We start from the raw sequence: 22,773 nt of genomic DNA on the forward strand, positions 1-22,773 counted from the left end.
ATTCTTTGAAGTGAAGCAAATGAAACGCTACACTTGTGCCACCTGTTGCCACAACACAACCATAGCTTTTGAAAAGGAAATGTATTGTTCTTTCGCAATTTACCGCCACCACAAGATGACCCATTCCGCCTCTGGTGCCATTCCTTCGCATACCTGCGAAACTACGTGGTGAAGATTGTACTCCCCGATAAGTACAAGGCCTGGGGAAGACAATTCAGCTGATGCAGTAACCAGTTACTTTGAGGCAGACTTGTACACGTTACTGAAAAAACGAAACCAATTACAATTACTTTACTGTAAAAAGTAACCGATTACAATTATAATTACAGCCTGAAAAAAGTAATTGAAAAATTACTCTAAAGTAATCGATTACTTCTCACGTTACATTTTATTCAACTGTTTTCATTACGGTAGCATAAGCCTTGTAATCTCGCCCTCAGTTGTTCCGAAAAAAAAAAGAAAAAAAAAAGGAAAGCCTTGACCGTGTTTGCTTAGAGCTGAGTGAGTGACGCCAACACACCCAATTTCTCTCGTGAAAAAAAAAAGAGCGTTATTTAAATACATTATTCAGAAGAGGCTGGATAAGGTCATTTTTTATGCCCGAACGTGATCTCCGGTATACCCCCCCCCCCCCCCCCCCCCGAAAAATAAAAAAAAAGAATGTACCCAGGAAACGAAGCATAGTCAAGTGGCCCAGGCCTACTAATCCTCAAGGTCCCGTCCTTAGCAATTTCGAAGAAGTGGCCTACAAATCCTCAAAATCCCTTAATATCGAAAAAACAATTGACCGTGTCCCAGAGCTAAGTGACTCCATAACATACACGCCTCGCCCAACCCCCCTCCCCCCCAAACAAAAAAGAAGTTGATAAAAATTGTAATGGGTAATTTTGTAATCGGTTACAGCAAAAAAGTAATTCAATACAAGGTACTCAAGGCCGACGTACAACCTCGGTTTTCTGCAGGGAAGATGCTTAATCCTGTTTGCGCTCCCCTCTCCTAATCTGCGAGGGGAGCCAAGTTGGGACAAGCTTAAAAGTGGACAGGATATAGGAAAGGAGGGGGAGGGCAAAAGTGGAAAGCGCGAAGTGGTACGTCGGGCCTTTAAAGGAAGTAATTGAAGCATTACAAAATTACAGTAAAATGTAATCGATTACAAGTAATCCATTACTTGTAACGCGTTACGTACAGTCTACCTTGAGGCAATAGATTAATATACAGAAAACCGAGTCCCGGCGTTAAATTTGAGGAGCACAGTGCAAGCAAGACCAGAGCAATAAGCGAAAAGCGAAGGGAAGCCCACTTTGAGGTACATGTGCTTGCACTTCGGAGGGTCCCCAACGGTGTCAAAGTAGTCGAAGGTGAACTGGTACGTGTTTCCCCGGGAGCTGCGAAAGCACCAGCGCCTTCGGAGGATCACGGCTGTGCGCTTGCTCTTGTCCTCGGGAATCTCCATGAGACCCTGGCTGGCGGTGAAGGTCTGCGCGCACGGCGGCAGCACTGGGAGGCAATAGTGTGCCTTACTGCATGTACCCATATGCGCGTTTATACTTGACAGCGATGATTGAGTATTGCTAAAACCACTGGTATAGTTCGCCGCCAGGGATCCATATAGACCGGCCAGCCGCCGTAAAAGAGAGAGGAGTGGACGGCAGACGGAGAATCGCTGCGTCCGACCTAGAGAATTGTCTTCTGCAGGGCAGAAAACCGGTTCCCAGTTTCCTTCTCTCCATTCCTTCTCTCCTCCTCTCCCCAGAGAAGCGGGTTTCTGCAAAGCCTAAGTGCTTTCCTGCGTCATTAAAGAAGGCCAGCTTTCGCCTGCAGATTGGACATGACTACGGCGTTGGCGTTCGGCTAGGAGTGGGCTCGGCGAAAGCGACAAGAGCACGATGTCAACTAAGACAACGCTCTTTTTTATACAGGCCCTGCTCTGTTCTTATCTTGGAGCACCGATCGACTACAGCACGTGTGGAAGCGACAAGCAAGCCGCCAACGATGACCAAGTGTCTCTACAATCGCCAGTCGCAGAAGTGCTGCCCTCTGGTGGGCTCGGCGAAAGCGACAAGAGCACGATGTCAACTAAGACAACGCTCTTTTTTATACAGGCCCTGCTCTGTTCTTATCTTGGAGCACCGATCGACTACAGCACGTGTGGAAGCGACAAGCAAGCCGCCAACGATGACCAAGTGTCTCTACAATCGCCAGTCGCAGAAGTGCTGCCCTCTGGGTTCGTGACGTCAAGTGCTTCAACGCCTACAAAAGGACTAACCCAGGAATTCATCTTCAGTGGGCTCGGCGAAAGCGACAAGAGCACGATGTCAACTAAGACAACGCTCTTTTTTATACAGGTTGGTCACAAAACCTCTCTTTTTGCGAGCAATACTCTCATGCTCATTGTTGTGCCATGCCCACAAACTTGTATTGACATTGCGTATGATTGTTTCTATGCATGCAAATTACTTGTTTGCGGTGATGTCGAGACCAATCCTGGCCCTACGACTGAGGAGATGTTTCAACAAATAATGAACGGACAGAGTGCAATCCACAAAGAAATTACAGAGTTAAAAACACAACAAAGTAAAACTGAAGTCATGATAAGCGGAATTAACGCCAGGTTTGTTGAATTTGACCAAATTCTTCACGAGCTCAGGCAGAAAACGGAACGAGTTCAGGCGCTGGAAAGTAGCCTCGTAAATCTTGAAAGGACTGTTATTTTTCAAACTCAGAAAATTACAGATCTCGAGGATCGGAGCCGTCGATCAAATCTAGTCGTTTACGGGATAGCAGAAACAGAAGATGAAACGGAAGCACAGCTTAAGAGTAAAGTGATCACAGAGGTCCTGAATGGCATACTAGGTGTAACTTGCACTTCCATTTCAAGGATTCACAGGCTCGGTAAACCTAGTGACAAAAGGCCTGTCATCTTGTTCTTTCAGGACTATAACGAAAAACAAGCAATACTTCGCAATGCCAAAAAATTAAAAAATACACGGATATCCATTTGCAACGACTATTCACCAAGCACGTTAGCAAAACGTCGGGCACTTTGGTTGAGCGCTAAGACCGATAAGGACCAAGGGAAAAAAGTGTTTTTGGTACATGACAAGCTTCGTATAAATGATGACTGGTATATCTGGGATGACGTCGCAAACTCCCGCGTTCAGCTGCCACAATTACAACCACGTTCGAATGAATGACGCCCATGTACTCCAGAATCAAAGCAACTCCGCATTTTAAACATAAATGCACGGAGCATTGTGAACAAGGTTAACCAACTGGAACTTCTCTTATTGAATTATGATCCCCATATTACGGTAATAACGGAAACATGGTTGCACGAGGACATTAATAATGATAGTATCATTCCACCATCCTACAGCATATTCCGCAGAGACCGCCCATCGCGTGGTGGGGGGGTTGCTGTAATACTGAAAGATAATATTCATGCCGTGCTTCTAGATCAGATTGAAGAGCATGAAAGCTTATGTTTAAAGCTGAATTGCTGGGGTAACACAATTATCTTGTACGCTGTTTATAGACCTCCCAATTCTCAACCAGACTTCCTAAACCAACTGTACAACCACATATCCTCATACAGGAACAATAAACTTGCAGTTGTTGGGGACTTCAACCTTCCGGGTTTTGATTGGGCCAATTTGTCCGCTAACTCATGTCAGGACAGTGAGATTGTTCTTGACACTATGTTTGCCTATGATCTACAGCAGGTTGTAACCGAGAACACGCGAGAGCAGGGCTCGAGCTGCTCTATCCTTGATCTCGTTTTTGTTAGTAGATGCTTATCTGATTATACGGTCAGTGTCGAGAGGGGGATCTCGGATCATAAACTTGTTTATTTCTGTTGTACTTTAGCGAAAGAGTCACCTGAACGGAAAAGTGTAGTTAAGAAAATTAAAGACTTCTCGAAGTCCAATGATGAGTGTATTCTGGACTATCTGGATTTGGCACTTGATAGTTTTAACGACTCAGACGTGCAAGTTTTATGGAACAAATTTAAGGTTATTTGCAACTACTGTTTGGATAACTTTGTCCCCAGTAAGAAAAAGCGTGTTAATAGGGCTCACCCCTGGGTGAATCGGAAAATAATTCACTTAAAGCGAAGGATTAAACGCCTTAAAAAAACTAAACGTAGAAACAACGGTCGCCTTCAGGACATGCAGGACGAGCTAGGACGGCACGTTCAGCAGTCTCGTGATTATTATTTTTCTAATACTCTGCCTAATTTTATTAAAAACGACCCTCAGAAGTTTTGGAGCTACCTAAGCAACAAAAGAAAACCCATCGACCAAATATGTGTTGACAGTACAGTGATTGATGACACCGTAGTGATCGCTCGTCATTTTAATGGATACTTCCAGTCAGTTTTTTCTGACGCTGAAACGTACGAGTGTGAAAATCATGAGCGGTCCTACGTGAATGCTGATTGCATATCGCTTGCAGGCGTATTTTCCATGTTATTGAACTTGAAAACGAAAAAGTCACCTGGGCCTGATAAGATACCCAATGCCTTTCTGCGTCGTTTCGCGGAACCCTTAGCACACTTCTTAACAGTGATATTCCGCACGTCATTTTTGTCGGGAGTTCTGCCGAATGATTGGCTCTTAGCACGTGTTGTGCCGGTGTTTAAAAAAGGAGACCACTTATCTCTGAGCAACTACAGGCCAATCTCGCTTACGTGTACATCGTGTAAGTTACTAGAACATATAATTTCAAATATGGTAACTGACTTCATTGATAAAAATAACTTAATAACCGAGTTTCAACATGGATTTCGAAAGGGCTATTCAACAGTGACACAGCTAGTCACCACGGTGCACGAATTTGCCTCCACTTTGGATAAATCTGGTCAGATAGATGCCGTATTCATAGACTTCAGCAAGGCATTTGACAGAGTGCCACATGGTAAACTGCTTTTTAAATTGGAAAGTATTGGTCTTGACTCAGCCATCGTTAAATGGATCGGATCCTATCTACATGGTCGTAGACAGTATGTCGAGGTTGGTTCTGGTTGCTCAGAGATGCTTGATGTGACTTCCGGTGTACCCCAGGGAAGTGTCCTTGGGCCACTATTGTTCTTGATATACGTCAATGATATTGTTTCTGTTGTGGACCCAGGAGTGAACATTCGTTTATTTGCGGACGATTGTGTATTGTTCAAAGATGTTTTGTGTACTAATGACCAACTCGCACTTAACTCAAGCTTAAACTCTATACAAGACTGGTGCTACCAATGGAAAATGAAATTGAATCTCGAGAAAACTGTCTTTCTTAGAATCACAAACAAAAAGAAGTACCTCTCTTTTCAGTACAAAATAAAAGATTATAACGTCTCTGAGGTAGACCATTACAAGTATCTAGGGCTGACAATTGATAGTCATTTGGGCTGGTCAAGACACATCGACAACATTACATCTGCTGCTTTTAGAAAGCTAGGCCTCATTAGACACAAGTTGAAAAATACACCCCCTAACGTAAAATTGTTAGCGTTCAACACGCTTGTGAGACCTAAACTGGAATACGCCAGCGTTGTATGGGATCCCTTTACCAAAAAAGACATAAATAAATTGGAAAGGGTTCAAAGACGGGCAGTCAGATTCATTTACGATAAGTTCAAGCGATCAGATTCTCCCTCCTCTCTAATGCAGATAAACAAAATTGAATTGTTGCAGGAGCGAAGGCAAATAGCAAGGCTAAAGTTTCTGTTTCTTCTTGCAAATGATAAGCTATCTATTAATCGCCATGCATATCTAAAACCCATTGCTACGAGACAGACCAGACATCACCAACCTCATTCACTGACTCCGTACTTTGCTCGCACCAATCTTTTCAAATTTTCCTTTTTTCCAAGAACAATCAATGACTGGAATTCCCTGCCCATTGAGTCACTTCCTTCTTCCTATTTCATGACCGTATAGGTTTTTTACTGGGAATGTGTATCTTGCTCTTGGAGGCTTCTTGTCCTGTATTTTTGCATTTGTTATTTACTGTATATTTTAACCTAGTGGCCTTTTTTGATATCTTTTGTTGAAGACTGTTTTTTGTCGTGTATTTTACGATCTGTATTCACTCCTGCTTGGACCATTTAGGTCCGCAGTATGTCATAAATAAAAAAAAAATAAAAATGTTCTCACTCACTGGGCACTAGTTTGATCAGAACACTGAGGCGCAATCCAATCTGTTGCCTGCGGTGGTTTTCTTTCGTGACACTGGAAAGCACTTACGCTTTCATATCTACGAGGTGCCGATCTCTGAGCTGCTCCTTGCAGAAAGGGCGGTCTCCCTCCTTCTCGAATGAAAAGAAAGAATTGAGGGAGAGATTCCTCCTCTCGTCTTGTTGATCGTCCTTTAAACTACGTGCCACGTCAGCGGCCCCTCTCCAAAGCACATTTAACAATCGCAGAATACGTTTCCAAAAAATGTATTTTGAAGCGGGGTTGCTGCTTAGCCGCTATTCTTTAGGATGCCTTAATGCTGGCGCCATAGAATGAGTGCCTCAACGGGGAGTTTTAGAATAGAGTACTCACAAGCTCTGTGTACGCAAAGAATAGCGTCGTCGCCACCGTGCATGCGCCGAACGTTAACCGCATTTTGCTCTTTGCGGACGCTATTTTAGCCTGCGTACGCAAGGAGAGTTCGCTTTTCCCAGGGGGGATTCATAATGCGCGAGAAGTTGGCTATAAAGCCAGACGAGCGCTGTCAGAAAATGGCGGCTCCCAGGACCTTGGAGGTCGTCCTGTGCGGTTCGTCGGCAGCATCCCTGAGACTGCAGATGTCAAGAGAGGACGACATTGCACTCCTACGGGTGATGCTCGTCACAAACCATTGGGAGGACCCAGCAAAGAGGGCAACGATCGCCGGCAACTTGCTGCTTGCTACGCGAGTACGCTTCTCGGCGAAGGTCAAGTTACGAGACCTCTCTCGTCGAGGCGACACAAGCGGACACGACCAGCCGCCGTCCACGGTTTTGCAGTTCAAGCGACGTCGCCACTAAAAATAACGAGCAGAATCTTATCAAGTGAATCAGGTTTTAACGACGTCCATTCTGCTGCGTTAACGCGGAATGAATCGCCGAATGCCACATTATTTACCCGAAGTTTCGCGGTGTAACGAGCCTCGTTAGTTATGCCCAGGCCACTAAAGCACTAAGACAGCATCATATGATTTGTTGATGCAAGACGCCGCGGTTTATGCCCACACCTATCTTGCATGCAAACCGGAGCGCTAGGGGCGCTCCGGTTTGTTTGTAAACGTGAGTTGGGGTATACCTGTTCGGGTCTATAACCCAAAGTGCGCGTTCAAACTAGACACTTTCAGAAAGATAAGAGAGAGTCTCGATCGAGTGACAAGCACTGTTACCTAAAAACCTCGGAATTTCGCCGTTTAGGAAGCAGGTCATTTCATTTAAAGGGGTCATGAAACGCTTTTCCAACTTTTTCCTGTTTCGCTTTCCTCCTCAACTCATAAATCGCGCATTCCACCAAACTGTTCAAGAAGACGAAAAGAAGGGAGGCCCCTCTCGCTCGGAACCTGGTTTAATCCCCGGACACATCCATTCTCCCCCTAGAAGATTAGCCCGTCGCTCAAAATTCAGACAAAAGTTTCTTTCCCTAGCCCGTTCACACCTAACCTGACAGTGCTGTGGAAGCTACGTGCTCCTTGGGCTAGCCACACTTTTGCCACGTAAGCTTGGCAAATGTGGCTGCAGAGAATGAAGTCAGGTGATGAAACGGAGGTGGCTGATTGGTCCGGCAAGCGCGTAGCTTCCACCACAATGTCAGCTTAGGGGTGAAGGGACTAAATGAGGTCCGGTTTTGTGTGACGTCAGTTTGGACCCGATGACACGCTTTTGGGACCGCGGATGTATCTTAGTGAAAAGGCAGAGCGGTTACGAAGGGGAGAAGGAACGAAATAGTCCGCTGTGTTTTCAAATTTTCGCACTGAATGTCAGGCTTTTGACTTTCTACCTTTTTTCTTTTGGCCCACTGAACGATGTTCTATTAGTAAAATCCCAATCTAAAACGATTTATCCCAACCCAAAAATCGTTTCATGGGCCCTTTAAGTATTTCACTCGTCAAGTCGATTTTAGTATTCCACTCACCAAATCTGTATGATATGTTAAATCCCGAGCCAGACATGCTTGCGTCCGTCTTCAAGATCACCGTGACGAAGTTCGTGTCCAGGAGAATAGGCTCAACCAGACCTCGTCCACAGAAGGTTTTCTTCCAGTTCCCGAACGAGTACTGCGTCCAGTATGAAACAAAAGCTTTAGAAAAACTCAGACATCTTGTCATTTGTAAGAATTTATTGTTTACTTGATAAGGCCATCAGCATTTAGTTTATTATTAGACCGGTTACCTCAAACAAAATTAATTAATATTGAGCATAAGCTAGTCAAAAATGATTAATTTGGTCAAGATAGATTTTAGCAGGTTAAAACCCATTTGCAAAAATTTCAGAAAGTTAGCCGGTTAGCCGGCGCTTTTGCCGATTTAAAAAAAAAACATCCTCAGCAACTGTCTTGTGTTTACAAGAAGAAGACAAGCACACTTTGTCGAGATTTGCCCGCACAATTGGGCAGCTTTCTTTCTATATTCGTTGATGACGGAATGACCCTGTTGCTCCATGTTCCTATTTTAAGTGAGAATTGCATATTATGTTCCTTTCACCTGGTGCGATATTTGGACGTGTCAAAACAATTCTATAGACGTTTTATATATTATTTTGATAGCCGATATTTAAGCTAGTGCTCTGTCTCTATTTTTTATACTTCTACCATTTCATTTTATCTATTATAAAAAAAAATCACTAAAAGATTTCAGTAAACAATTGGTTACCCTGCCTGAATTATGTATAAAAAAGCTTGTTTGGAAGTAAAACACATTTTATAATTGACTTCACTAGGTGCAGGCACTGCGCATGAGCAGGAACCATTTCTGGAGTGTGCAAAGCGTTAGCATGCGGCTGAATGAATGCATGCGTGTAGGGCTGAACCCTTTGATTCCGGGCTGCGGCTTGCGCCACCTGAGTTATTTGTAACCTCAGCTGCTAATACACATGCTAAAAATGTGTGCGCCGACCTCGACAGCAGTGCTAAGATAAACTCAGTTGCGGGACTGCCCATGGACGCCGCCTCTTCGAGCACTACCTCGCTCTCCCCCAAGGTACGCCTCTCGTCGCCCTGCGCTCCACCATTTTTCTGGGGGACGGCTGCAATGGTAACTACAGTTACACAGGTCTTGAAGCACGGCGTCTAATGGCGCTTCATCGAAGAGTCTCCGAAGGATACATTTTTAAAATGTAGCCTCGAGGTGATGCTTCAAACGACGAGTGGAGGGCATAAGGGAGAGAGAGAGATAGATAGAGAGGAGGAAGTTAAGGTATCATCCTCTACGGGAGTTCCACCATTCCGTCGATATAATAAGGTTGCCTTACTTTGAGGTGGTCGTAGGGACAGTCGGCCCTGGCGGCGTCGTCCTCGATATCGATGGAGTGCTTCTCGATGAGGATGGCGAACTCCCTGGGCGCGAAGATGTACCAGCGGCACTCCGATAAGTCGTCGTAGTGGTCCGGGTAGTTCGGGGACTGGAAGCTGCCCCGGAACTGCGTCAGGAAGCCCCCGCAGGCTGCGGAGAGCGGGGGTCGCCTCTGGGAATCACTGGGGCTTGACGTCTACTTAACTAATCTCATTAAAAGGGAACTAAAGATGATTCTGAGATCATCTGTTCTTGGTCATAACTGATTCTACCGTCTCTAAACATCCTAAAAAAATACGATCACGCGACGCTTATTTTTTTATAAAAAAAAAAAGTGAAAGCCGTTTACAACTTTTTGTAACGCCGAATTGGAGCGCAGCTCTTGAGGAGGAGGAGTGGAGGGTATATTCCTCCTCCTCCCTCGTGATCATGCCTGCTAGTCCTCCTCCCCTCCTGCTCCCCCTCCCTCTCCTTTACCACCTTTACCGGGTGGGGGAGGAGGGGGAGGAGGAGGAGCGGAGGGGAAGGAGGAGGAGGAAGGGGAGGGGCGACGCCGACGCCGACGCCAACGCCGCACAGGCTGGAAACGGGTCATGTGACCCCCTCCCCCCGAGGTCACGTGACCCGCCCGGACCATACTACACCATGAGGGGAGGAGGAGGAGGAGGAGGGGGAGGAGGAGGAGGGGGGAGGAGGAGGGGGAGGAGGAGGAGAGGGAGGGGCGTGGTTACGCCGACGGCGACGCCAACGGCGACGCCGACGCCGCTCAGGCTGGAAACGGGCCCCTAAGAGCTGCGCTCTAAAATTAGACTTTTAGAACTCCCTGTAACGCCGAATTAGAGCGCAGCTCTTGAGGAAGGAGGAGGAGAGGGTACGGAGAGGAGGGCATGCCCCTCCTCCTCATACGTATCCTCTCCTCCCCTCCTCCTTTGAAGTATTCAGATTTTGCGATATACTGTGCTAAACAATCTGAGAAAGATTTATATATATATATATATATATATATATATATATATATATATATATATATATATATATATATATATATATAGAGTAGTGCGCTGAAGTTACCACTCCTGGAGCAGGCACAAGGCTGGGGCTAGATAAGAGAAGGAAAAATTGCGCGGGCACCTTACCGCAACCGCTAGCCTTCTACCTGCTCCACGAGTAGTAACTTTGGTGCACTACTACGCTTCTCACGCGCTAAGGGTCTTTCTGAAAGTGACTGATCCAGTGGTTTTCGATAACGCTCAGCAAGTTTCTAATTGGAACCATATGTCCATTTTCACTAATTAAAAAGTTAATTAGTGCATTTAACTAATTATGCGACTTATCACAAAGATTAGCCACCCACATAATGTCCCCCTGGGCGTATAAGTCACTCGTACAAACCGCGTAAGTGTAGCTTTCATGGCGTTTTTTTTAACAAATCTGCAAGAATGAACAAAAAATAACACCCGGCATATATATATATATATATATATATATATATATATACAGGGTGTTCATTTTTAATTCGAACAGATTTATTTTCAAAAATCCGTAAAAGATGCACTGATACGGTTTGTGCAGGTGAGTTATACGGTCAGGGGGACATATTATAGGGGGCTAATCGTAACGATCAGTTGACTAATTAATTAAAATTCGTTAATTAACTTTTTAATTAATGAAAATAGACACATGGTTCCAATTAGAAACTTGCACAGCGTCACCGAAAACCACTAAATCAGTCATTTTCAGAAAGACTTTGAGCGCGTGAGAAGCGTAGTAATGTACTAAAGTTACCACTCGTGGAGCAGGTACAAGGCTGGGGCTAGATAAGAGAAGGAAAAATGGCGCGGGCACCTTACCGCAACCGCTAGCCTTGTACCTGCTCCACGAGTGGTAACTTTTGTGCACTACTACGCTTCTCACGCGCTCAAAGTCTTTCTGAAAATGACTGATTTAGTGCTTTTCGATGACGCTGAGCAAGTTTCTAATTGGAACCATATGTCTATTTTCATTAATTAAAAAGTTAATTATCGAATTTTAATTAATTAGCCGACTGATCGTTACGATTAGCCCCCTATAATATGTCCCCCTGGCAGTATAACTTACCTCCACAAGCGGCAGAAGTCTAACTTTCACGGCTTTTTTTTAAACAAATCTGTTAAGCTTAAAAAAACACCTTATATATATATATATTTATTGTCACGAATGACAAGTGATGAGGCGATAATAACTGAAGAAACTTAGCGTTTAAGGGGGCGAACTTGTGCCCAAAAGTAAAAATAAAAAGAAAGATAACAAAGCGTCGCGGGCGTCGAAGGCGGCGAAGCAGCAGGATCGAACGCTGAGGCGATACTGACCTTGGCTCACCACGCGAAACCCCTTATGTACGCGCGTGGGCTTCTGGAATAATCGGCGTAGAAAGTTCGACGCGTAGAACATTCGGACCTCGAACAGAATTCGCGAATTTTTCAGAACACTAAATTGCAGGAATAAACAAAATACACGTCGCTCCCAGGAATCGAACCCTGGCTTTCCGCGTGGGAGGCAGGGTATATATATATATATATATAACATTAGGACCTGATGAAGAGCGGTCCCCGCTCGGAACGTCGTCCAATAACTATGTTTTAAAGCATTTACCTCGTTTTTACGATATATATATATATATATAGATATAAAAAAAAAGCTTTTAGTCTTTTCACTCTGGTGAATAAGGAAGAGCAGCGGAGCTGTAGCTTTTGTTCTCGGCGGTGGCTTTCCAAGTGAACGATCTGCTCTTCTTTCGCAAGGGAATTTTAAGCGCTCGACTCAGGGGAACTTTAGGTGATAGCGGCCTCGCGGCAATTCTGAAACCATACGCGCTGCTGCGCACATCACCGCTCGTTCCGTTCCCGCTCTTCTTTCCCCGAAGAAATGTTGCCGCCATCTATGAGCGACGGCGGCAAGCAGACAACCGGCAAACACAACACTCTGGACACCTACCGCCATCTACGGGTATATACGGCGGCAACCAGACTGCTGTGTCGGCAATGGGTGTCGAATTTTGTTTGGTACCGGACACTATCCTGAAAAAACTAGCCCTTAACGGCTCCGCTGTAATGGTGGTATTCTCGCTCGCCCGTTGTCCGGAGAAAGGAAATACAGTTCTCACATCTGGAAGCTCCACTCTTTAGTTCTTCTAGTGCCAGGAAAGAGGACAGCAGGAGCAAGGCGGGAGAACAAGACAGCGTTAGAGTCAACACCGTGACGAAGCACGTGATACTCTCGATGCCATCCTACTTGCTCTCGGCTCTGTCGAAGACTGCTCGGCGTTTTTGATTTCCTCAGCATTAGTCTTGAGCGTGCTCCCCCGAGATGGCGCAGCAGAACAACAAGTACACATCCCTTGGGGCCAATGGGATGTTTTCATGCATGACTGGTATGAAGTTTTTCTTTGTCTTGCAGGAAATATTTGGCGAGTGCTGTAGGCGAGAGGTACAGAGCTACCGCGCGTAAGCCGTCGTCGACCTTGGCGGCACACCATTTACCAACTTCGTCTGACGTGCCACAGAGATCGATGGGTACAGCACAGACGCAGACCCGTACCCATGGATGTAGATGGTCACATGGACAACGAGAAAACCACGTTTTCATACGTGCCTCCTTATGATTTTTGAATGGTGATATCACATGCCTGCACAAAGGGTAGCTGGCATCTCCCCTCCTCCTCCGCCTCCCCTTCTCCTCCTTCTTACTCGTCCCCCCCCTCATATTCTCTCCCCCCTCCGCCTCCTCCATCCTCCTCCTCCTTCCTCCCCTCATTCTCCTTCTCCTTCCTCCTCCTATCCTCCTCCCTCCTCCTCCCCTCCTCCTGCACTGCCCGCGCGTTGCATCATATGCGACGCATCATCCAACAGAAACTTGCTTCCGTAGTCCCATCAACAGCAATTTTCTATTTCCTCACGGACAGAGTCTGTTCTACCGATGAAAATCTTCGTTCCGAAATTCCTCAAATGATTTCGTACACTCCTGCTCTGCATGGCTGCCATCTCCCCTTCCTTCACTGGGGGTTCTTTACACGCCTGGCGCAGTCGTCCCACTTATTCTAACAAGGCATATCGTGGATATCGACAGAGGCCAGTCTGCCATTACTGTGGAGTTGCCGGTCACGTCGCACGAGTTTGCCGGAGACTACAGCAAAACTATGCAACCCGCGACTTTACTAATACAACCGATACCGCAACCACCTAGAGCTCGGGAGTCAGCCGCGCGATCAATCCCCGCCCCCGGACCCTTATCCAGCACGTCGTCCACAGGCTCCTCGCCGCCGCTTCCTGTCTCCATATCCTCGATCCTTCTCGGCTATGGTCTCAAGGAGAGACGTGCAAGGCCTAACACCGGAAACTAGGAACCGTAGTTGTCGGAGGAGCAACTGCGTCACAAAAAACGTCATCACCATCCTCCTTATAACCCATCAAACCTCATTGAAGTATACATCGACGGCTTACTTCTGTACGCCTTGGTTGACACAGGGGCGGCTACTTCTGTGATTAGAGAGGACATCTGCATCCGTCTTCACAAAGTAAGAACGCCCCTCCATGGTTGTGCATTTCGGGCAGCGTCCACATACACTATTCATCCAAAAACCCAGTGCACGGCACGTGTTTCCATACAGGGTACGTGCCACATCTATTCAATTCGTTGTCTTGTCATCTTGTTCATACGATTTCATTCTCGGCTGCGATTTTTTTTTACTCGGTGGGAGCTGTCATTAGCTGCAACGGGGTCCTTCTTGGGAGATTCCAAATAGCTGCAAATCTGACTCCAGTATTCTTGAAACCAATTTACGGGCCTTTGAAGACAGGTATTTTCCCGCTAGCATCTCTTGTCATTAATTTCTCGAGTGAACCAAGAGTTTCAGGCACTTTTCTAGTAACTGCTTTTAGAGCGCAGCTCTTAGGGGCCCGTTTCCAGCCTGAGCGGCGTCGGCGTCGCCGTCGGCGTAACCGTGCCCCTCCCTCTCCTCCTCCTCCCCTCCTCCTCCTCCCCCTCCTTCTCCTCCTCCTCCCCTCATTGTGTATGGTCCGGGCGGGTCACGTGACCTCGGGGGGAGGGGGTCACATGACCCGTTTCCAGCCTGTGCGGCGTCGGCGTCGGCGTTGGCGTCGGCGTCGCCCCTTCCCCTCCTCCTCCTCCCCCTCCGCTCCTCCTCCTCCCCCCTCCTCCCCCGCCCGGTAAAGGTGGTAAAGGAGGGGGAGGGGGAGCAGGAGGGGAGGAGGACTAGCAGGCATGATCACGAGGGAGGAGGAGGAATATACCCTCCACTCCTCCTCCTCAAGAGCTGCGCTCCAATTCGGCGTTACAGGAAGTTGTAAACAGCTTTCACTTTTTCAAACCTCTTACTATCGCACCGGTTTGTTATACCCCATTCTATTTCTACGCCTACTCATGGGAGCACAGTGCTGCCTGTCTGTAACGTGACACATCAGCCACTTTTTCGTAAAAGCTACGATCGTCGCAAATATCGAACCTCATGCTTGTTTGGAACTTGCGTCACTCGAATCAACACGTAATTTTGATACTCCAGCGCTTCCCATTATCTCCAACTAAATATATTAAATGCCATCGATTCCTTCGCATCGTGCTTCGATGTTTATACATCCTCTACAGGCGCAACAAAGTCAGTGGAACATGAGATTAATACGCCCCGCGGAGAAATCGTAAATCAGCGTCCATATCGCGTATCTCCTCCAGAACGCCGTATTATTGACCAAGAGGTGTCAGATTTGTCGCGTAAAGGTATCATTCGCCAATCACCGAACGCCTGGTCCTCACCAGTAGTCCTTGTAAAGAAGAAGGATGGCAGCATACATTTCTGTGTTGATTATCGTAGAGTCGATAAGGTCACTCGCAAGGACGTATACCATTTGCCACGGCTTGGTGACAAATATGTTCAGTCCTGCTTGAAATGCCAACGTAGAGAACGATTAACCACAGCACATGCTGGATTACGCCAACCTTTAGTTTGCCCCGCCCTTCGAAAGAGTGGCGATCGATTTGTTTGGCCCATTCTCAGCTTCTTCTCACGGTCATCGTTGGACTGGTGCAGTCATTGACCTCTTGACTAGATGTGCTGAAACCGTCGCGCTGACCTCTACGACATCTGGAGAAATAGCTGAATTCTTGATATATAATAGACTCCTACGTCACGAACGATTTCCGGACTTCGGCCAAACATTTGTGAAAGTCGGCCTCTGACACTTCTAAAGTAAAGAACAGAACACCGATTTCGCCTACGTGTCGTAGTTGTTCTGTAAAAAAAAAAAAAAAAAAAAAAAAAAAAAATATTGGCATTTTTGGCACCCCTCAACTCACTCCTAGTCTTCAGGGTCACACCTGGTCCCCCTCCTAGTGACGTAATCCGGGGTGCCGTGTAGCTTCCCGTGTGCTCTCTCGGAGGACGCTTCCTCTCACTCTCTCTGCTGACATTAGCGGGCGTTATTCTGCAGCTTAGAGCCGAGCGAGGTCACGTAATCTTCTCGCCGTAGTTCCTTTGGCTGCCACTTGCGGCTGCAGGTGGGGGAAAAAACTCAACTTTTGCATTGCAATTGTGCAGCGGAAGCGCGACATTTTTTAATGAAAATGTTTTCTCTATCCTCCGGGAAACGATAAACAACGTAAAAATGACGAGATGCAAATTCTTTTAATCTTCAAATCGTTCTTTAAGCGACCGCGGACGGCAGTTTCTTTCGAGCACGCTTGCAGCCATTTTGAAAGCCTGTAAAGTAGTTCACAAGTCAACATCACCATATTATCCTCAGACAAAAGGGCTGAGCGAACGTCTTCACAAGACTCTCGCTGTCATGATATTTATGTATACCTCCAGGGACCATTTAAACTGGGCCACAATACTCCCATTTGTAACTTTCGCCTACTACACTGCCCTCCAGTCTACTACCGGCTACTCTCCTCTCCATTTAGTGTACCATCGCGAAGCTTCATGCACTATGGACAGTTGGACATCATCTTTCCTGTTGCTTTGTCAACCGACCAAAAAGACCTCACCAGTTTCATCAGTGCCGCCAACTTGCACAGCTACAAATATCGCAACATCTACATGTAGCCAAGGATCGCCACGACAAGCCTCATACGCATACCTCCTACGCTGCCGGTGCCCTTGTGTGGGTTTGGACTCTCGCCCGACAACCCACCCGAATTGACAAGTTCTTTCGCAAGTACATCGGCCCCTACCGAATCATCTCGGAAACATCCCCCATGTCGTACCTCGCCGAACCTGTGTCCGCCTCCTGCGATGGCCGCCGTCGTACTTCAAAGGTTCTATATGTGAGCCGCTTGAAACTCTAGCACCCACCGCTACCCGTAGCTTCCCTTCACCACCCCACCTCCCTAGTGTGAGCCATCCATCGTCCCGTGCAGCCATCATGATCACCATCGCCGATGGCTCGCGCTGCCCGCTCGGGGCAGCACGGGTCAGTTCGAACATAAACATAATTGAAACCGGTCGTCAAGTTTCTATATCCCTCACAATATATATAATTTAATTATTTATTATAATATTATTCATATAAGGAGGAGGGGAGGAGGAGAGAAGGGTACAATTTCCCTATTAAATTTAGTTAGAAAATTGACGCAACGTGACCTCGACACCAATTCAGCTTCCCGGCAAAATTTAGCGGGGAAAATGACGTCACATGACTTCATGCCACGTCACCTATAAAAAAATTTAGTTTCTCCGCTTGATTTAGCGATAAAGTTGACGTCACATGACCCCAACATCATTTCAATTCCCCGCTAAAATTAGCGGGTAAACTGAATTGGTGTTGAGGTCATGTGTCGTCAGTTTTACCGGTAAATCCAGCGGGGAAACGGAATGCGTAGTGCTGCATTATGGGACGCCAAAGACCTACACACCAATCCAGTTTTTTCGAGAAATTTAGAAGGGAATTGAATTAGTGTATAGGTCTGTCACCTCTCATAATGCAAGGCGAACGCTGGCGGTGACGGGAACGAGCGCCGAACAACTGTGCTTTAATACGTGATGAAAGTCCAGGACAAACTCCTTTCTGAGCGGATTTTTCCGCTCAGGAAAGGCGGGGCATACCCCAGCATCGCTGTCAGCGCGGTGACGATAGGCGCTTGTCGGCCAATCGTAAGCCGCGTCTCCGAGAAAGGCGGCTTGCGATTGGCCGTCGACCCCTTTTTTAAGCGAAAAAATCCACTCAGAATGTTGTGTGTCCCGGCCTTTCATCACGTTTTAGAGCGCAGCTCTAAACGTCGCAACTTTCACAGTGAAGGTCAGTCGGTGAAGGTGAAGGTCACGACCTTCACCTTCACTGTCCGACCTTTGTGAAGGTCTTGACCTCCACCTTCACCGACTGACCTTCACTGTGAAAGTTATGACCTTCATGACGTCACTCGTGACGTTGACGTCATTATGGAAAACGTCCCATAATGCAATGCGCGGTTACACCGACGACGACGGTGACGGTGACGACGATGACGCTCAAACTGAAAACGGGCGCCTAAGAGCTGCGCTCTAAAAATTGTTACCAGAACACAATTATTCGACATACTCGGTAAAGCAACTTCCTGCTATAGTTGTTTCTGAATGGCGAGCACCCTTCACAAAAGACGCTCGCTTCAATTTATGGTGACATTCTTTTCCACTCTTGCAAATCGGATTCCTTGCAACAGCCTCCTATTTTACAATTAAAATTGGTATATCACTCAAAATGGGGGTGCTAAGATGGTGTAGCCAGAGGTGTAAGTCTCCGAAACGGGCCTTCTTAAAGGCGTAAAATGTCTTAAGTCTGTCGCATGTACTTTATGATGTGTATACTTTCGACTGGGGTGTTTACCGCGTTCTCAAGACTGGTACGTAGTGACGTCATAGAAGTGTCATGCCTGTTACGATTCTGGCGGTGGTACGGCAGCGGCGGCGGATACGGCGGATGCATAGCTGTTCTGCCGTGGTTCGTTATGAGCTGGACAGTCCACTGAAGCTTCAGCAGCCAGGCGTTGGAGCGCTGCGACGACGGGGACACTTTAGGCGAAGCGTATATCCCTTCTTTTTTTTTCTAGAACCTCTAGAACCAACCGCCAGAACCGCGAAATCCGACAACATGACACCGTGTATTGTGTGACGTCATTTCGTTGACACTTCGGGACCACTTTCGACTTAAAGAGATTGTCCGGTCGAATTTTGTATTTGAGAAAACAGTTGAATATCATTGCTTTTGCCTCGAGACGCATCGTACGTGTGGTATCTTAATTTTATGTGCCCCTCTGCATGAGTAATTGAATTTATACTGGTTCAATCGCATCCTAGCGTAAACGCTGTTTTCGTTGGCAACACTGGAGCTCTGACGTCACACAACGCAAAGCGAACATTTCTGTCTCGTCGTTTGCCTGCGAGTGAACGCCGCAGCTTGCTTTGTTTTTGTTTTTGCGCTCGACTTGTTTCGTGGTTGGGCGAGATTCTTGTTGCACGGTTGGGTGTCACAACCACCGGGCAGCACATGCGAGCCGGGGCGTTCCCTCACTTTTCCGCGAGACGTGCAGTGAAGATCAAAATGGATCTTCGCCGTGCGTAGGGACTGGGTTCCCGTCAAGATCGATATCCCGCTTATGCAGCAATCATCTCACAGAAGAGAGCTACGAGCTGAGCTTTTAGCGAACAGAAGGCTCGTAGGTTGAGCTGTGATGCTGTGCCAACGATATTCAACTACGTCCCCTTATTTTTGTATTTCCCCAGTCAACCTATAGCGCCGCCCGGTCGGCGTCAGGGGCACAAAACGTGTATTTCCTCCTCTCTTTCCCTGGATACCTGCACAGCGAGCAGCACTGTGTAATATAGGTGCAATAAAATACAATATAATACAATACAATACACCTCGCCCAGATCGGATCAATGGGTTTGATTATGTAGCGAAACCCAAACGAACAGCGAGGTCATCTGGAAACGATGCTAAAAGTTTTTTTAGCACGCTTGCAGCCAGATTCTGTTTGACCCGCGTGTGAAAATGAGCTTCCGTGGCTACGAGTCACTAAGCTCGTCCGAGTCAAGTGACCTAATGCATTTGAACGATTCGTCGTTTGCCTTCGACCCGCGGACATCGCCTCCAAGGGAACGACCCGCAGCCTCATCACCGACACAGTGGTTCCGCCGATATCTGTACCCATGCAGATGCCGTCTCGTAAGCCTAGGTGCTGCTTCAGAGGCAAAATCTGCATCCTTTGATTTGCAAGCGCTCCTAGTTCGATCGGTGGCCGTCGTAATTGTGTTTGCGCGAAACGGCATACACTGTTAGAAAATTCCATCAATCTACGTGGAAAAACCGAATAGAACATGTCCCGTTTTCTGGAAACGCATACAATGTGCTGTTTGCTTTCAAAAACGGGAACTGTACCATATGCATTGAAATGTGCTATTTAGGCAATAAGTATGAGCTTATCCGTATAAATAAAAAAAGCCTTACAAGACTACAGTTTATAGTCGGTTCAATTGGTATAAGCGAATTGAACGCGCCCAAAAGTGCCGGATATCCAGCAATTTTTATGGAACTCTATCAGACCGCGGAAGTACAGTGCCCGTGAGCCGTGTTACGCCGAGCGCAAGAAGACATCTCTCACCCGCGCATGCGCAAGCCGCTGCCGGCCGGCGTGGGCCCGCGAGCTGCGGAGTGCTGCTGCCCGTTCGGAAGGCGAGTTCGACGTTGTTATCGCGTCGTCAGAGGCGTTCAGCGGTGCGTAGACGGCTTTGTTTTCCAAGGTACGTATACGTTAAGTTGTTCCTAACGCAGTGTTATTTTACTATCTCTAAGGGTGCCGTATATTCCAAGTTCGGGATGCCCAGCGTGTAGCGTCTCGTCTTCCCAGCTGCATAAAGCTAGGCCTTTTATAGTTCCTGATTCGGGGCGGCATACTGCCCGACCCTACTTAGTATTGATGGTATGCTGCGCTGCGTAGTTACGCGGAAAAAAACTGGAGAAATGAAGTTAATGCAGAAGGACAGACAAAAACATGCATGAATTGGCGCAGACTAACAACTGTTTAATTTCTTTCTCTTTTTTCTCCCCCGACCCGTATTTCCAAAATTGCGGCTAAGAAAACGAATGGTTGATGTCTTGAATTTGTTGGCTTCTGAACTTGATGACGTTTGCTGTAGCTGCCTCTTTGATATACGAACTGGATGGTGTGTTTTTGTAGCGTTTACCTGGAACCTGATGTTTGCTCCGACAAGTTTGGTATCTTATTGAATAGATCTATTTCTTCTTGTCGCAAAGCTAGTGGTGGCTCACTGACGCACGCTCCGTGTCTACCCGAGGCCATGTGAAAAGCCTCGATTATTTCACGCTTTGTTCTGTCCTTTGATCTGGCCAAGATGGAAGTAGTGTCAAGGAGAGCTTTGCAGTTGCATTTTGAACAATGCGCTGCAAGGTTGCCAGGTGCTTGCAGTTCTCCGCATGCATGGTTGTGCTCCCTTAGTCTCTCGTTAAGGCATCTCCCAGTCTGCCCGACGTAGGATCTTCCACACGACAGTGGTATTTTGTATACCACACATTCGACACATTCAACAAATTTGCTCCTGTGTTTCACTTGATACAGTGCCTTTCTGTTAGTCTCGTCCACTTCATTGTTGACCTTCCTGCATAATCCTTTGAGCCTGAAAGGGGCAGATAGTGACACTCTGACTTCGTACCTTGCGGCGATGTTTTTTATCCTGTGTGAAAAATTGTGTATATATGGCAGTACCACCTGTACATGGCAAAAGGAAATAGAGAGCTACAGGGGTTTTTCCAGAAAAATGGAGTCAGCAAGTGCTTTAGATATGTAGACGATTTTTCGGTGTGATTTCCAATACACAAACTAACAGACAAGGTACGTTCAAAGATCATGGAGAAGTTCCGAGAAGCGCACAGAGGACTGGATTTTACTTTTGAGTTACCTGAGAAAAGCAGCCTTCAGTTCTTGGGCATCCACATGACTTTTGATTACAGACACACATGCTGGATGTACAAAACTAGAGGAAAAAAAAAACGAATTCTGCCGTATGACTCTGGACACACAAAGTTAGTAAAGAGGAGTGTTGCCTCAGGATGCATGTGGCGAGCAATTCAAAAATCGTGTCACCACAAAGTCTCAGAAAGTTTACAGAGGCAAACAAGCAGACTACACGCAAGCGATTATCCTGAACCCTTACTGGTAGCTGACGCAGAAAAATGTATTTCCACACTCACAGGAAAGTGCAAAACCAAGGAGAAGATCTTGGACAAAAGACCAATGGTGGTACTGCCATATATACACAATTTTTCACACAGGATAAAAAACATCGCCGCAAGGTACGAAGTCAGAGTGTCACTATCTGCCCCTTTCAGGCTCAAAGGATTATGCAGGAAGGTCAACAATGAAGTGGACGAGACTAACAGCAAGGCACTGTGTCAAGTGAAACACAGGAGCAAATTTGTTGAATGTGTCGAAGGTGTGGTATACAAAATACCACTGTCGTGTGGAAGATCCTACGTCGGGCAGACTGGAAGATGCCTTAAGGAGAGACTAAGGGAGCACAACCATGCATGCGGACAACTGCAAGCACCTGGCAACCTTGCAGCGCATTGTTCAAAATGCAACTTCAAAGCTCTCCTTGACACTACTTCCATCTTGGCCAGATCAAAGGACAGAACAAAGCGTGAAATAATCGAGGCTTTTCACATGGCCTCGGGTAGACACGGAGCGTGCGTCAGTGAGCCATCACTAGCTTTGCGACAAGAAGAAATAGATCTACTCAATAAGATACCTAACTTGTCGGAGCAAGCATCAGGCCCCAGGTAAACGCTACAAAAAACACACCATCCAGTTCGTATATCAAAGATCAGGCCCCAGGCAAACACCATCAAGTTCAGAAGCCAACAAATTCAAGACATCAACCATTCGTTTTCTTAGCCGCAATTTTGGAAATACGGGTGGGGGGAGAAAAAAGAGAAAGAAATTAAACAGTTGCTAGTCTGCGCCAATTCATGCATGTTTTTGTCTGTCCTGCATTAACTTCATTTCTCCAGTTTTTTTCCGCGTAACTACGCAGCGCAGCATACCATCAATGTCAAACCAACTAGCCCAACTCCAAGCATAATTCCTACTTAGTAGTTGGGCACTAGGAGGGCGCAGTTTTCGCAGTACTCCCGCATTATTATGCCAAGCCGCTGTCAACATGCGTGCTTCAGCGCGTCGAATTAAACTTGTTTCGCCGCCAAGTTCAACCTCACATGGTTCAAAGTTTAGCGCTTGATCGGGGAG

The 22,773-nt window shown here is 46.7% G+C and overlaps 1 protein-coding gene across 1 annotated transcript in view; it reads right to left on the reverse strand.

Annotated features, from left to right (window-relative positions):
* LOC121045675 (CUB domain-containing protein 2) overlaps positions 1-22,773 on the reverse strand; it is a 90,771-nt gene that overhangs the window by 45,432 nt on the left and 22,566 nt on the right. The window contains exons 2-4 of the mRNA XM_040498771.2: positions 9,449-9,661; positions 8,115-8,256; positions 1,301-1,497 (exon numbers count right to left, since the gene is read on the reverse strand). Coding sequence (XP_040354705.1) covers positions 1,301-1,497; positions 8,115-8,256; positions 9,449-9,661 — 552 coding nt within the window. The remainder of the gene's footprint in view (positions 1-1,300; positions 1,498-8,114; positions 8,257-9,448; positions 9,662-22,773) is intronic.

The sequence above is a fragment of the Ixodes scapularis genome, unplaced genomic scaffold (genome assembly GCF_016920785.2).
Source record: "Ixodes scapularis isolate PalLabHiFi unplaced genomic scaffold, ASM1692078v2 PGA_scaffold7__128_contigs__length_106722199, whole genome shotgun sequence".
Classification (NCBI taxonomy): Eukaryota; Metazoa; Arthropoda; class Arachnida; order Ixodida; family Ixodidae; genus Ixodes; species Ixodes scapularis.